The 17,299-nt window shown below is 39.3% G+C and overlaps 1 protein-coding gene across 4 annotated transcripts in view; it reads left to right on the top strand.

Moving 5' to 3' along the window:
• Positions 1-17,299, top strand: part of LOC105467567 (tyrosyl-DNA phosphodiesterase 1) — a 97,575-nt gene that overhangs the window by 31,309 nt on the left and 48,967 nt on the right. For all 4 annotated transcript variants that reach the window (XM_011717273.2, XM_011717271.2, XM_011717270.3 and 1 more), the window contains exons 10-13: positions 2,616-2,801; positions 3,417-3,465; positions 5,645-5,711; positions 7,399-7,506. In XM_011717273.2, coding sequence (XP_011715575.2) covers positions 2,616-2,801; positions 3,417-3,465; positions 5,645-5,711; positions 7,399-7,506 — 410 coding nt within the window. The remainder of the gene's footprint in view (positions 1-2,615; positions 2,802-3,416; positions 3,466-5,644; positions 5,712-7,398; positions 7,507-17,299) is intronic.

Raw genomic sequence — 17,299 nt, 5'->3', positions numbered from 1 at the left:
GACTTGTTCCTTAACATACATCACTTGTCATCTATGAAGTGGACATAATAATAGTACTTCCCTCTGGTGATTGTGAGGGTTAAATGAAATGATGAATATAAAACAGTACAGGGTACATGGTAAGTCTTCAGTGCACATACACGGTTGTTTGTGGCCTAATGTCTAATGGTTTAGATAGGCTAGATAATAGCACGTATTGTGTGTGATCACCATCTGATACTGAAAGTTCAACTATATGTTAAAGAGTTTTCAAACCACTTTTTACACGCAGTTGCTTATGTTGCGCCACAGCTTTCTTCCAGGAAGGCAGGCTGGTGATTAGGTGCCTGTTTCCACTGAAGTGTAAATCTAAGCCCGAGACTTGTCCAGGATAGGGTGGCCCTTCAGGGGCTGAGCACTGCAATAGAAACTGGGTGTTGTAAGTTGTCGGTTCAGCTCTCTTCCCTACACCATGATGTACCCAAGGTGGACATGGAAACTTTGGGCTTTTTGGGAAGTGTATAAGTATTAATGCCTAAGCTGTGTTAAGGAAAATAATACATATTAAACAACACATCAGTCAGAATATGAGCTACAGTTTATTTTTCTGCTCTCTCCAGCCCTCTAGGTAGGCATTCAGCACATATTTAAGTGGATAAGGTTTCCAAATATTTTCTGAATTGTTTCTGCAGCTTTGCATAATTACCAAAGCAGGAAATGCAGATCAGTCTTCTGCAGTGTTTTAGCTGGTATGTGTATGTAAATATTCTCTTTTATGTTTAGACCATCACAGCTGCCTGGAGCTCAAGTGTTAAACTATGAATGTTAAACCTCTTTCAAATGATAGGAGTCAAAATATGTAATCCTTCTAGGTATGGTTTAAATGTCAGTAGCAAAAAACTCACTTTGTTTCCTCTGCTGTCACACAACAACAGTCAACACAGAAAACTGTGACCAAATATGTGTGGGGTTTTCCTCATACACAAAGCAGGGGACACCAGCTGGGTGTCCTCTAGTTCACTTCAATTCTTATGCTGTCTTCCTGGAGATGTATAAAGAAAGTCATTTTAAAGAAAGTGATGGTATAAAGAAAGTGACTTTTTATTCCAAAGCTGGCTTAGAGGAATAAGTACAGGCTTCCTGTCTTAAGGGCACTGCTTTGCTCTTGGCCCAGAAAGTGGACAGTTTTAAAAGGGGGCCTAGCATGAATGGCACGCAGAGGAGGAAGCAAGCAGGTGGATACTTCCTTATGTTCTGCCTTCTCTACCAGGCAGTCCATTTGGTCTCTTCCTGGGCAGAACTAGGTTGTAAAGATGGCCGAAACTCTCCAGGTGGGAGAGTTTCTTAGTGGGCATACTTTGGGTTGTAAATTTACTGCTGTCCCTCAAGGCAGTGCCCTGGTGGGAGAAAGTTCTGCTCTGGTGCTTCTAAGCACAAAGTTAGATGAACTTGCCCTGTAGGGAGTGGCTGCTAAAGGAAAAGTAAAAGGTTATAATTGCATTTCTAAAGGGCTGAGTAGGAAGTGGGGAAGGAGTTGGGGGGAACAGTGAAAAGAGAAAAGTAGGGAAAAAATAATTGAAAAAATACTTTTTTTTTTTTTTTTAAAGAAATATGGGGGTAGCCTCAGATCCCATAGATTAAGGGCTCCGTCCCACAAGACTGTCCCTCTCCCTCAGACACCAGTTGCAAGTCTGGGCCTCCAGAACTTCTGGCTGACCAGCTTCAAGTTGAGGTTCCCGTGATCTTCTCTTTGGGTTTGATTAATTTGCTAGAGCAGCTCACTGAACTCGGGGAAACACATAATGTTTACCGGCTTATTATAAAGGATACAGATGAAGAGATGCATAGAGCAAGGTACAGGGAAGGGGCACAGAGCTTTCGTGCCCTCTCTGGGTGCACCACCACTGTCCAGCAGCCTGCAGGTGTTCAGCTGTCAGAAAGCTCCCTAAACCCTGTCCTTTTGGGTTTTTAATGGAGGCTTCATTATATAGGCATGGTTGATTACATCACTGGCCACTGGTGATCAGCTCAACCTTTAGCCCCTCCTATCCCTGGAGGTTGGGGGGTTGTGCCAAAAGTCCCAGTCTTCTAATCATGCCTTGGTCTTTATCGTGACCAGCCCCCATCCTGAAGTTACCTAGGGTCTGCCTGCCATCAGTCTCATTAATATACAGAAAGACATCACATTGGAAATCCCAAGGATTTTAGTAGTTGCATGCCAGGAAACAGGGATGAAGACCAAATACATATTTCATAGTATCAAAGGTGCATTAAACAATTGTGATTTCAAGTAAAAAATCTAATTTCATATGACAAGTTGGTGGTTTATCTGAAATTTCTACTGAAATGGGCCTTTTTAAACTTTTTAAATCTGTTTTTGCTTTTAGCACAAATCAAAGAATTTTGGAAAGGAGAACTTCTGTCCATCTACTCCATTAAAAATATGTTTTTAGTATTTAAAAAAAATTTCCCAAAGAAGAAAAAATGTATATGTGTGGGTATGAAATTGATCATTAGTATTTTCAGCTTTTCTTGTTAATTAGGCATTCCAAGAGCAGAAAACTGTTTTCAGGTATTACAGCCTTTCTGTTAAGATTATTTGAGTCACGTTAACATTCATTTTTATTCTTTCCCAGCTTCTGAAAGACCATGCCTCATCCATACCTAACGCAGAGTCCTGGCCTGTCGTGGGTCAGTTTTCAAGCATTGGCTCCTTGGGAGCTGATGAATCAAAGTGGTTATGTTCTGAGTTTAAAGAGAGCATGCTGACACTGGGGAAGGAAAGCAAGACTCCAGGAAAAACCTCTGTCCCTCTTTACTTGGTGAGTTCTCGTTCTCATTGAGGTCATTTACTTTTATTCTCTACACAGGAGAATTGAAAATTGGTCCTCTTTGTAATGGAGAGATGTTTTATTCTGTGATTTTTTTTTTTTTTTTTTTTGGCGTGGGAGGGGGCGGGGTACAGAAAGAGCAGTACATTAGCATCGCATTTGTAATCAAGTTGCCTTAATATCCAGTGCTAAGAGCTTGCTGATTTATTCAGGAGCTCCATTGCAAACACAGACTGGCCTGTGATTTTTCTATCCTTTCTTTCAGGTTGCTGCACCAAGGAAGAAAATATTTGATGTAGCATAGCCAGCAGAATTAGGGGCATTTTAATTATTTAGAGACCTGTGAATTAATAGTTAATTTTCCATTCAATGTTAACTTGAATTTCAAAGGAAAAAATATTCAAATTGAAGTATAATTTTACATCAAATATGGTTCTTGTTTCATTACTAATTCATTTTTTTGTAAGATGAGAACTTTTAAAAATTTAAAGTATATTCTCTAATTTAAAAGTATTTTTAACAGATTTTCATTTTCTTAAAAGCTGATTATCATTTTTTTTTCAACATGGTACCTTCTGAGTTTTATTGTTTTTCTCTTATTTTTAGATCTATCCTTCTGTGGAAAATGTGCGGACCAGTTTAGAAGGATATCCTGGTAATTCTTGGGGAGACTGTGTCAGTTGTGTTTTATGTATATTTCATGAATGTCCTGGTAAAATTTTACCAGTATTGGTTAGAAATTTGGAGATGGTTTTCACTTAACTGTATAAGGATCATGAAAATAGGCAATATCAAGCTCTACGTTCTGCAGATGATACCCCTCAGTTTGGGTGTGTTATTAATCCTCACAGAAACCCTCTGCACAATGGTTTTCATTTTTACTGGTAAGGTAACCAGCAGGTTAGTTGTCCAGACAAGATAGCCAAATAAAATCAACTTCCCCTTACTCTTCAGTGCCTTTTCAGAGCTTATCCAGCATACCTTCCTCTCATCTCTTTCCACATCCTCCCTTCCTGTGTTTGAGGTACCATGTGGTCCTTTTAAATGCCTGATACAGATATATTTAAGGTCTGGAATTTTTAAAATTTTGCCTTTGGTGTAATATTGTTGATGTGTCTATTCTGTCAAGGGCTTCACCTGCAAATGCCTAAGATTTTTTGTAGGCATCCGTCAACCTTGTCCATTTCCCTTATACTCATACCAGGCACTAAACCTTTATTCGGAATTCAGCAGCCCCCTAGTTAGTGTAATCAGGAGGTGTTAACCGAAAACCCAAATAGTGGCTGTCTCTGGAAAAAGCAAAGTCTAATTGGCATTGGCATTTGCTGATGGCTAGAGCAGAATGTGCTGAATTAGTCCATTTATTGCTTATCAGGCTCAATAAGAAAAATCTGCCAGAAAAATCGCGCTAGAGTTTGGAGTGTATTTGCCCATTTTTTTGCTTTTTAATGGAAAAACCAAAATTACTTCACTGAGACTCAGGGATACAGTAGTGGTTTTTCTTTGATCCTCTTTTTGCGCCTCTAATAGGCTAGATTCATTCAAAGTATATGTTTAATGGGGAACAACATGGTATTTTTAACAAAGCTGTTTTATAACTGGCTTTGAAACTGAATGTTTTTAGTTATTTGAAGTTGAAGACAGGACATGCCCTATTTGATATGTCAGAGATGTTTGGATATAGATCTCTTTGGGTATAGATCAGTGTGGAGAAGTTCCAGCATGTGTTTGGAAAGTCACTGATAAATCCACTGTGGAGTTTTCTTTGTTTCAAAAATGAGCAAGCATTGACTTCTAATTGTATTTCCACTTGGAACTTTCTTTATTCTCTTTGCAAGAATAAGGCTTTTAGAATTCGTTTTTTCAAACTGAACTGTTTACTGAATGTTTTGTTTTTTAGCCATTCTTTTCTGTTTGTCAGAATCTGTTCAGCCAGTACAAAGTCTGTTTGGAAATAGTGTGTAAAGGTGAAGTAGAAGGAGCACTGACATCTCGTCCTAGATTTCCTCCCCAAGTGTCACGGTCTTGGGCAAAAACAGAGGCTGTCCAGCTGTGTCTTATTTGCATAAGGAGAGTAGGATGGGCCAGGATTCTAACACCTCAGATCTATGCAGTTATAGATGTTAAATTACCATCACCAAGTAATTCAATTATAATTTTTTCTTTTCAAAGTGTACTTTTAATGGGGAAAAGCGTGGTATTTTTAACAAAGCTGTTTTATAACTGGCTTTGAAACTGAATGGTTTTAGTTATTTGCAGTTGAAGCTTTGAAACTGAATGGTTTTAGTTATTTGCAGTTGAAGCTTTTGCAGGAAAAAGCTCTGTTCCGCTTTACTTGGTGAGTTCTCGTCCTCAATGAGGTAATTTACTTTTATTCTCGACACAGGAGAAGAATTGTAAATAGTCCTTACATTCCTGATGGGAGAAATCTTTTTAATGTGTTCATAATTCCTGCTCTGAATGTTGAATGGGTTTCTAAAAAGTGATTAGCAAGTTGTCATTAGTTTTCACTATGTTTGTGTTACATGAGCCTTATTTAAAGGCATCCCATGACTATACTTTGTAAAGTATATGATCATCACTTACTTTTGCTTATAAGTCTGGATGTTTATAAGATTTGTATAAAGTTAAAACTGAAGGAAGGAAATCTCATTAAGAGAACATATCTAATGCAAGTATAGAGATATTCTTTCAAATAACTGTTCTGTAAGATGAAGTAATAGAAGTAGTTTTTTTCCTGTTACCTTCTTGCTGTTTATTATAGATTTTCCTCTTAATGAGGGCTCCTCAAATTATATTTCATAATTTTTATTGTTTTATTTTTCTTTTAAAAGCTGGGGGCTCTCTTCCCTATAGCATCCAGACAGCTGAAAAACAGAATTGGCTGCATTCCTATTTTCAGTAAGTAATTGGTTTAGACTGCTGCTATTGCTTCTTTAGGAATTAGAATGTTATTTATGTCACTGGTTTGTTTTTTTTAAAAAGGAACTTTATGTAATATAGCTATATTCTTTCATCTACATATGCTAGTGATAGAAATAATTTAAAACAAGGTTTTGAATTTTTTTTTGGAATAGGTTCTTAATACCAAAGAGGAAAATTTATTGCTGTGAGGTTTCTATTTAAATATTGGCATGCCAAGAAAGATAAATAAAAGATCATGCTGGGTAGTTTAGAATTTACATAAGCAGTATTTTAGTTCATTTTTCCAAAATATAAAGTATCATTATTCTGTCTGTACCATCATATGTGCAGCTGCAAGCTTGGTGAGGGCAGATTCTATGCTGCTGTTTCCTGAGGATACAGGATAGTATCTGGCATGTTGTCAGAGTTCAGTAAATGCTGAGTGGACAAGTGAAGGGAATGTGCTTCATCCTTCTCCAGCCACAGCAGTTGCACAGCCTGCATATGCAAGGCCAGTCTGTTTCATGCTTGTCTCAACAGGTGTTTGCTGTGCTGGTTAGCCAGAAATGAAAGCAGAATTACTTTGAATTATAGCTTTCAGCTGTAATTCAGTGTGTTATCCTGAAGCTTTTCTTTAATGCTTTCTTGAGAGGTTTTTCCTTACAGAGGACATTTTTTTATATTGAACTCCTTTCAGTATTATATTATTAAATTCACTTGAATGAAGACAGTGATGGTACGTACCTAAGCCTGATTCTGTTTTCACAGACGATCTGGTAATCTGGGGGGACCATCCTCCTATAAGTAAGGATTGTTGCTTCATTATATAGGTTCCCATAGAACCATAGTCTACAGTATTGGAAACTTAGAAACCAAACTCAGATTTGTGAATGTCAGCATTTGACTAAAGTGTTTCTGCCCTCGCTTTTCAGCATTCATTTTTTTCATATACTGTTTGTATTTTGTCTTTTTTGTATTTTGTTTCATTCAACAAGCTTTTGCTGAGCCTGTATCGTAACACTCCATGGGAGCATGATTCTTCCCTTTAAGGAGCTCACAGTTCCGGCAGGAGACATATGCACACATGCTGTTAAAAGCACAACAGAAGGGCCAGGTGCCGTAGCTCACACCTGTAATCCCAGCACTTTGGGAGGCTGAGGTGGGCAGATCACGAGGTCAGGAGATCGAGACCATCCTGGCCAACATGGTGAAACCCTGTCTCCATTAAAAATACAAAAAATTAGCTGGGCGTGGTGGTGGGCACCTGTAGTCCCAGCTACTCGGGAGGCTGCGGCAGGAGAATGGCATGAATCCGGGAGGTGGAGCTTGCAGTGAGCCGAGATTGCGCCACTGCACTCCAGCCTGGGCAACAGAGCAAGACTCTGTCTCTAAAAAAAAAAATAATAATAATAATATGTATGCGTGTATGTATGTTCATGGCAAAAATGGAAAGGCTATATGCTGAAAGGTTACAGTTCTTGTGAGAAGTGGGAAGTTTGTAATTCTAAAATGGGCATGCGTTATTTGAACGCAGTTGTATAAAATATCACAGGTCACAGAGTCGTGTAGCCACTGTTAATTTTTAGATAATAGGCTTTTTCTTTTCATGCAGTTTCCTAATATTAGGATTAAGATCAATTTGTTTTATTTTGTAATTAGTGACTTGTGTCTTTTCTGTCACTAGCAAATGGTCAGCTGAGACTTCTGGCCGCAGCAATGCCATGCCACATATTAAGACATATATGAGGCCTTCTCCAGACTTCAGTAAAATTGCTTGGTTCCTTGTCACAAGGTAAACAGTCCTTACATTCCTGATGGGAGAAATCTTTTTAATGTGTTCATAATTCTTGCTCTGAATGTTGAATGGGTTTCTAAAAAGTGATTAGCGAGTTGTCATTAGTTTTCAGTATGTTTATGTTACATGAGCCTTATTTAAAGGCATCCCATGACTAATCCCTTTGTAAAGTATATATGATCGTCACCTGCTTTTGCTTATAAGTCTGGATGTTTATAAGATTTGCATAAAGTTAACATTTACTTCTATTATTTAATACCTCAATAGGGGTTATGCAAATTGACATTTGGGGTAAGTACAGAAGAATAATGAAATGTTAAAATTAATATTTTTTTCTTAGTTTCTCCTTAAGTAATTAAAACCCGAGGCATTCAAATCTCTTATGTGTCCTTTTCTAAAACATCTTTAAGATGTAATTCACATACCATAAAACCTGCCCATTTAGTCTCTACTATTTAATGGTTTAGTATAGTCACAGAATTATGTAACCATTGCCATAATCTAAATTTAGAATATTTTCATCACCCCTATAAGAAACCACCTACCTGTTGGCATTTTTGTGTCTATTTTTATAGGAAGATAAATTGCTATGCCCTTTGAAAACTAGAACTTTAGTTCCTGACTCCCAGGCCGAACCGAACGATTAGGCATCTCTTCATTATTCAGTAACATAATTAATGTCAATAGCAACTAATTAAAGTATCACAGAGTAGAATTATTTCTTTAAGAGAGGAACAGCACTCATGAACAAACTTTTAAACAAAAGAGCCACTTACATCTTCTTGGAGAAAGAGAAAGATTTATTTTAAGGAACTGGCTCATGCAGTTGTGGGGGCTGGCAAGTCCAAAATCCATAGGGCAAACCAGCAGCTTGGAGATTTAGTAAGACTTGGTGTTGCAATCTTGAGTTTCTTTCTACTTTATTGGAAAAGTTTAATTTAATGTCTGTTTGGGTGTTGTTTTCCCTCAAAGTGTAATAAAAAGGTGATGTACTTCACAGAAATTGCGTATTATTGATTCTGTTTCAAGGGTATTAAGGGAAGTGGAGATTAAAGTAACCCTGTGAGTAATCTTTTTCTAAAGGCAAAGTTTTTGTAGTTCAGTTCAATGGTAGTGTGTGCTTCACTGTGGGAACACAAAGAGCCAGGAAGTATGAGCCCTGCCATGCATGTGACCCTGTATCCTAGGTGTCTACCTGTGTAAGCACTGTATTGTAAGCACTCTTAGAAATGTATTGCCTTGCTGGGGCAGAGGCAGGATCAAATGAGAGATCAGCTAAACTAAGTAAAGAGGTGCTGTTGTAAGTAGGCCTAGAAGTAAGCCTGAGAGAAAACCCAGATGGATTAGAAGGAACTAGTGAAGACAAAGGCCATGGAGGTGGGAAAATACACGGGGTTTTCAAGGAACAGCCGAGTGATTCCATGAGGCTATGTAAAAGGAAACACAGGTTCAGATACCTTTAGCATGTATTTTCTAAAATTAAGTCAGAAAACATCCACTGTCAGTTTACTCATTTAGTATCTTGTCAGTTTTGTACTGTGAATATCTGCTTTAATGTTGAATGGCTGTTACTAAATTAAGCAAATTATAGTTATTTGAAGTTTATTGTAAGAACTTGAAATTTGTCATTATGGATTTGTAGCTTCTAGTTTTATTCTGTAATAACTGGACTGAAAGCTATATCTACTTCCTAAATGTTTAAAGATTAATAGCAACAACATTCATTCAGCAATTTCAATACGCCAGATTGTTCTGGGTGAGCAGTCATGTGTATTTACTTATTTAATTCTCACAACAGCTCTATGATGACCAGGAGGCACAGAGTGATTAATAAGCTGCCTAGTATCATGCAGTAATAAGTGGTGGAACCCAGACAGCAGCACGCCTCTTCTCTACTGTCTGATGCCCCTCTTAATCCACGTACAGGTTTAGTGTACCTGTTTTCTTTTTTTTTTTGAGACAGAGTCTTGCTCTGTCACCCAGGCTGCAGTGCAGTGGTGTGATCTCCACTCACTGCAAGCTCTGCCCCCTGAGTTCACGCCATTCTCCTGCCTCAGCCTCCCATGTAGCTGAGACTACAGGCACCCGCCACCGCGCCCAGCTAATTTTTTGTATTTTTAGTAGAGATGGGGTTTCACAGTGTTAGCCAGGATGGTCTCGATCTCCTGACCTCGTGATCCACCCATCTCGGCCTCCCAAAGTGCTGGGATTACAGGCGTGAGCCACCGCGCCCGGCTGGCGTGCCTGTTTTCTACAAAGACTAGTTAATTCCGAAGAAATTGTGTCAGGCTTTACTTTGATTGTTGTATAAAAGAGGAAAGGGACATTGGGCATTCCAATATGATTGCAAGATTTCTAAGAAACATAAATAACAACTTAGATACATAGAGCCCACTCTCTCAGCCCTTCCATAACCAAGGAAAGTGTAGATTCCCAATATAAGTGTCATCTCCCAGTAAGCAGCTCCCTTGATTAGGTTTGGACATTTTGTCTGTCTGTCACTTTTTCTGAATCTGCCAGAAAGAATGTTCCCAAACCGAACTCATCATATGTAGATGGAGATTTCTTTTCCCAACATTCTTGTTTGCCCTTGTGGCACCTGTCTCTTATTACCAGGTTTAAAGCCTGAATGTCCTCTTTCACTCTTCCTTCAAATGTTGGGCAAACATTTACTGAGGTCCTCCTGTGGATGCCTGGCACTCAGGATAAAACAGAAGATCTAGATAGTGCCTTTTAGATGCTCACAGTCTCTGATGTGAGGAGCCAGACACAGAAATAATTACAATAGGAAGAGACCAATTCTGTGCTTGAGGTGGGCACGTGGATGCTTTGGAAATAGCTATCAAAGCCTATTCATCTTTGAAATGTTTCAAAAGTTTCCTATACCAGTCCTTGCAATTACCAGGTCAGAAACTTATCACCTGGACTTCTGAAGGGGTTTCCTATCTGTTGTGCCATCACGTGGGTGTTCTTCACAGGCCACTCATCCTGGTTGCCCATGCCCCTTCACCTTTCTGAAACGTAGAGTTTCCTCATTGTCCTGTGTTCAGAATTCCCCACGTCCTGTAGGCTAAAGTACAGATTCCTCAGTTTGGAAGTCATGCCCCAGCCACACCATTTTCACCATTCTTACCCATTAATACCCAACAGGAACTTTGAGAAGAAGCCAGGCTAGCCTCCTTTGCCCCTGAAGTCATCCAGCCAGGAGCCCATGTAGTTTCCTCTCCTGATCCTTTCATCCCTTTTCTCTGTTTCTTCAGTTGCTACTCATCTTTTAAGAGTTGTGTTCAGGTCCCATCTCCTCCTGGAGCCTCTTTCAGCCTCTGCTGGTCCCTCCCTGTCCAGATCCTTAGATCCATGTGCCGCCAGTGGATCTCACAGCTCCTACACCTCACTATTTTGTCTCTCAAGCATGAGCTTTAGCATTGTCAGACAGTACTAGATGAGATGGTCATGTCTACTATTGAACAAGTCTTGCCGTGGACAAGTTTCTTAATCTCTCTGAGCCTCAGACTTCTCATCTGCACAGCAACTATGAAGGTTTGAGGTGCCAACCATGGTGACCTGTGGGAGTAAGAAGAACGGGGCAGGGGAGAGAATTGACCTGCATTAAGTAGCCACCATGTGGCAGACACTTCTGGTGCTTTACCTACATAGTAGTCTCTTTCAGTCCCCACAAGAGCTGTGAGGTGGCATTATCCCCTCCCTCCGCTCAATGAGGAATAAGGCAGCAGAGTTGAGGCAGTTCTACCCATTACTCAGCAAATATGTATTGGCCACTGTGGCAAGAAGAGAGTAATTAAGATGAGGTTCTCATAGAATTTACATTTGCATGAAAGAGATTTACCAAAGAATTCATTGTATACATATTAGTTAATTGCACTTGTAATGCTTTTTGACTATTCTACATAGGTGGGTTTTTACCCAATAAGACCTTAATTTTCAGTCTTTCAGCCAAAACATCACTTCTGGAGCCTGGTGGCTTCCATAATGCCCTAGATTCCTGCATTGTCAGTGTTCTTTCTCTATTCACTGTGGTTGCTTGTGTAATTATCTGGCTTCCCCTGTAGACTCTGAGGCCAAGTCCATGCCTGTCTTGTTCAGCATACCCTGGTGACTGGCCAGGTGCCTGACATGTGAAGGCTGACGAAGGCTAGGATGGAAGTGGTAACTGTGAAAGCACTGCCTAGACTGCATAATGGAACATGGGAGGGCCCTCAAAGACGATTTCTGAGTTTGGGATGTGGAGATGGGGATTGTCACTGATATCAGTATAGAAGTCAGGGAATGGAATTGGCCTCCCACAGTGGGATGATGGTGAATTTGATTGCAGATTCATTTATCATGGTGGGGACTTCAGGTGGAATTGTTTGTTGGAGATGAACTTAAAACTGTGGTGTACATATAGTATGTTTTGGAGTTTGGGTTAGTACTGATTGTTGACACCATAATCCTATGTGACTTCCCGAGGAGAATATAGCAGATCAATGCCTGGGCACTGAAGAACATACAAGAAATACATATCAGGTGGGCTTTTCATGCCTACCAGGTGTTGCATTGCCAAGCAAATGAATTGGATTCAAGCCATCCCTCCTGGGTTGAAGAGCAACTGGTCACACATTCTCCATGAAATAACCTTTCTTCTACTAAGAAAAATGTTATATATATATTCTGTTTTGGGTATCAGATTTAACCATTTTTATCCAGCACATAACTTCTGAGCACCTACTGTGGACCACACACTTTTCTAGGTGCTAAGAATGCAATAAACAATAAAACATCTTGACTTTATGTTCTGGTGCTGGGAATTATACAAAAAGCAAAGAAGTATGTTTATATATGCAAATGGTGGTAAGTGCTATACAGAAAAAATGGAATGATAATTTAGGTGCACAGTCTTTAATTCTAAATTCTTGGTACCATATGTAGTTCAATATTTGGATTTTAGAAAGATAATATGGTACCTATACTGTCTGTTAATATGCCTAGTAGTATCTGGACCAACACTTTATAATAAAACATTTTGGAAGCAAAGATCACAGGTAGCCTCGTGTCATCTTAGTTCAACTTTTGTTGCCCATTGAGTTAAGATCAAGTTTTGCTATCAAATGAAATGAGTTAAATGCTTTATTTGAAATTTGGTTTAGGTTGTTGTTTTTAAATTTTCAGAGCTAACATGTAGTTCTTAACCAGTAGTTCCAGGCACAGTTCCAAGCACATTTTATATATATATATATTAATTCATGTAATCCTCATAGCCATTCTACAGTGTATCCATGAATCCCCTTTTCAGATGGAAGAACTGAAGCACAGAGGTTAAACACGGTACCCAAGAACCCAGAGTCCCCACCCTCAAACACTGTCCTGTAGGGTATGAGTGCCCGGGTTGGGGAGGGAGGCTGCTCCTTAAAGAAGAGGGTCAGAGAAGGCCTCCTGATGTGGTGACATTCATGCAGAGACCTGAAAGAAGTAAGAGAAGAGCCATGTGGATGGGTCGCTGAGGGAAAGCATTCCTGTGTGGGGTGGGGAGTGGGAATATGCTTGCTGTGTTTGATTAACAGCAAAGTAAGTGTTACTAGAGTCAATAGAATGGATGGGTAGGTGAGTTCAGAGCAGTAGTGGGTGGCCAGACTTTGCCTTTTTACCTGCTTTCAGATATTACTGTTTCTTTGATGCCTTCTGGGTTGCCTGAGGCTTCATTAGTTGTGGGTCTATGGAAAGCAGTTCAATGAATGTTATAATTTGAATTGATTGGAATAATTGAGTGCTTTTCTAAATGCTTGTTCCATGAGATTTTGTAGAATAAGATGTGATTTTAAATAGCTGACTTTAGCTTATACTCAAATAGGGTGTCTCTCAACAGGACACTATTGTTATTTTGGTCAAGATAATTTTTTGTTATACAAGATTGTCCCATGCATTATAAGTTATTTAATAACCTGGCCCTCACATACTAACTGCCAAGTCCTGGTGAAAGCTGAAAAAAAAAAAGCCTTATACATTTCTAAATATTCCCTAGATTTTATGCTCTGATGGACAATATCATCATCCTTGAGAATAAATTCAAAAGTTTATGAACAACGGATATAATATATCCTTTCATTTAATATATTTACTTGCTTTAGAATAGTGAGGCAAGACTGTAGAGAGCACTGGATTCTAGTCCAAATGAAGTGCTCATGCCCAGCAAATCTAATGCTGTGTCAGCAAAGTAGCAGACATACTAGATTTTAAGAATTGGATTTTAGTCAAAGGTAAATACGTCAAAAGCTACATAAATTTAACTTTTGATATTTTTCTACTTTATTATTACTACTGATCCATACTAATGTTTGGGTTTGGAATGAATAACCAACTCCTCTTTATTAAGTACAATAAAATTAAATTCCCCAGAAAAAATTATAGGGGTAATAAGCACAGTGAATGATAGGCAGTATGAATTTTGACTTTTAACATGATAGACTTTGAAAAATAATCTAGAGCTACATATCCAAATAAGTGTTTGAAAGTAGGTGCTTTGGCCAAAAACATTGCCATTGCTCAAGTTTTCTTGCCACTCTTCCAAGTTCTTTCAAAATGAGTTGACATGACACGTTAGCAAATAAGTATTGTTTCTTAACAGACACTCTTTGTTTTCAGCCTTGCATTAGTTTTCTGTTCCTTTGTAATATATGATCACAAACTAAGAGGGCTTAAAACAATACAAATTTACTATTCCATGGTTCCCGTGGGTCAAGAGTCTGGGCGTGGATCAGCTGAGCCCTCTGCTTAGTGTCTCGCCAGGCTAAAATCAAGGTGTCAACCCAGCTGTGATCTCATCTGAAGCTTGGGGTCCTCTTTCAAGCTCACGGTTGCTTGTGGCAGTGAGCCTGAGGTTCCTGCTTTCTTGTCGGCTGTCAGCCAGGTATTCTCAGCTCCTAGGTGCTTCCCGTGGTGTTCTGCCGCATTCCTCATGGGGTGCTTCTTGGAAACCGGCAGGAGGATCTATCTCAGAAAGGACCCAACCCAAGCCCACCCAAGATTATTTCCCTTTTGAGTAACTTAGTTAATTAATTGATAACCGAATTATGCAAGTGAAACTCCATCATATTCACAATTCTGGCTCATCCTCAAGGAAAGGGGATATACAGGCGTGTGCACCAGGGGCCATCTTTCGATTCTGCTTTCCACAGACTTCACTGAATTTTTTTTTTTCTGAGATGGAGTTTCGCTCTTATTGCACAGGCTGAAGTGCAATGTCACGATCTTGGCTCACTGCAACATCCGCCTCCTGGGTTCAAGCGATTCTCCTGCCTCAGCCTCCTGAGTAGCTGGGATTACAGGCATGCACCACCACACCACGGCTAATTTTGTATTTTCAGTAGAAATGGGGTTTCTCCATGTTGGTCCGGCTCGTCTCGAACTCCCGACCTCAGATGATCCGCCCACCTCGGCCTTCCAAAGTGCTGGGATTATAGGCATGAACCACTGTGCCTAACCCACTGATATTTCTTTCCTAGTTCGATTTACCCTCTTATTCTCCAATCTTGGCTGGAATTAATTTTTTACTGTTTCCAAAATTGGGGTTTGTTTTCTATAGTTAAGCAAAAGTACCCTTGTACACACTCGAAAGACTGAACCTCCGGCTCCAAAGCTCTTTGAGAAGTGAAGTTCTATACTTTCGTGGAGCCAAAAGAGGCAGCTGTACTGGAGTAAGGGACCAACCCCGCAGCATGACTGCTTTGGAGAACCATATTTACTTGGGTATGCAGAGTTGTTAAAAACAATAGTCCTATAAAAGATTCGTAGAATCACAAAAGATCTGATTTCCTAATCTTAAAAAATCTCATCCCCTTAGAAAATGTATTTTGTATGGTTCCTATTGGGTCTACATAATATCTTATTGCCTGTTATGTCTCTACCCATCATAAGTAGAGGATGTTGACTTCCTGATCATTTGGACTTTGTTTCATCCAGTTGACATTTCACAAATGTGAAAACTGGCTACAGAAGGTCAGGAGTTGGAATCTTATACAAATGCTAGCCTTAATATAGTTTTTAATCTTCCCTTTTATTATTTTAAATATAAATCACAGTTTTCATTTCCTCTCTTTCATTATGTGTTGTGACTGAGGTTCTGACTGAAAGCATTTTTCATAGACCCTGGGTCATGTTTTAGTATATAGTTGCCATAGTAACCACATCACCAAGAATCATAAAATCTGCACCAAAACCTTTTTTAATGAAGTTTCTGCTGAACTATCTGCATTAGAAGTTTCCTTTTACTGTAGAGAAAATGAGTTTATAATTATCAGGCTTCATTGCCTACCAGAATACTCATTGTGATCTTTGGTAATTATTCTTTAGTGTTTGTGCTTTCTGGCAGATTGGCTAATATAGTGCCTAGTTCGGTACCTGGCCTGTAGTGGCTCCAAACTGAATGAATGGTATCCCCCTTAATCTAACTGCAGTTTATTTTCAGACTGCTTCTCAGGTTTTATTTTTTTCTGTACTGTCTAGAATAACCATACTTTTCTTTCAAGTTCTAATTCAAATGCTCCCCTTAAAGTGAAACTTTTTGTAGCTCAGCAGACATTATTTTTTCCTTTGTGTTTTCATGGCGCTTTTTACTTGGTCCTTTTTACATCTTCCCAGTTGATTCCTTTTTTTTTTTTTTTTAATTTTGAATATCTTTTCTCACTGCTTCTGTAGGCATCGACCTGATTGCTTCTTTCTGGATCCCTTTGCTTCCCTGTATCATGAGCTTCGGGTGAGCAAGGTGCCTGATCTTACTCATCTTTTTCTGCTTAGCATCTAACACTGCATGGCACATGGGTAGTGACCAAAAAATATCTCAATCAGTGCCCTTTTAAAAACTTATTTTTTTCAAATAGGTAACATACACAATATATAAATGGTATATAAAGAAGGTATGTCTTCCCATTCCCGTTCCCCAGCCTGCTCCTCATCTGGAAACCACTACTACTAGTTGCTTGGGTTTAATAGCTGTAACCCATCAACATTTTTAAACCCAGGGTCCACAAATGATGACGTTACCCAGTCATCTAGCATATTATGGAGGAAATAACCTGAGATAGAGTCCAAAGATCCAAGTCCTAGTTTGAGATTGCCACTTACTAGCCTTGCCACTTAAATTTTGGAAAACGCATTTATACCCTTGGCTTTTATCTCATTTATGGAATCCCAAGGATGATGATGAAAAACATGTGGTTGTTTCCTATTAAACAGTATGCTGTGTTTAATATTAGTTCACTGCTTGATTTTTCATGTCTCTCATATTCATTAGGCCTCTTAGGATTTAAGAAAGCACCTTATAAAGCCTTTATCTGTTTTGCCTGTGTAACACATCCGTATAACATATATGACCTTAAGACATATTCAGGCTGGGTGCAGTGGCTCACACATGTAATCCCAGCACTTTGGGAGGCCAAGGTGATCGGATCACCTGAACTCAGGAATTCGAGATCAGCCTGAGCAACATGGTAAAACCCTATCTCTACCAAAAAATTTATTTTAAAAAAAGGGGAGGGGGCATGGTGGTGTGCACCTGCAGTCCCAGGTACTCAGGAGGCTGAGATGGGAAGATAACTTGAGCCTGGGAGATTGAGGCTGCAGTGGGTCATGATGGCACCACTGTACTCCAGCCTAGGCAACGGAGCGAGATCCTGTCTCCAAAAAAGATCTTTTCAGAGATATATAGCCTTTTCTAAACCAAATATGTGGTTATTTTTATTTTTACTTTTTTTTTTTGAGACAGAGTCTCGCTGTGTCGCACAGGCTGGGGTGCAGT

Source organism: Macaca nemestrina, chromosome 7 (assembly GCF_043159975.1).
Source record: "Macaca nemestrina isolate mMacNem1 chromosome 7, mMacNem.hap1, whole genome shotgun sequence".
NCBI classification, from domain to species: Eukaryota; Metazoa; Chordata; class Mammalia; order Primates; family Cercopithecidae; genus Macaca; species Macaca nemestrina.
The sequence above is the reverse complement of the archived record's forward strand: the minus strand, read 5'-3'. Positions and strand labels throughout refer to the sequence as shown.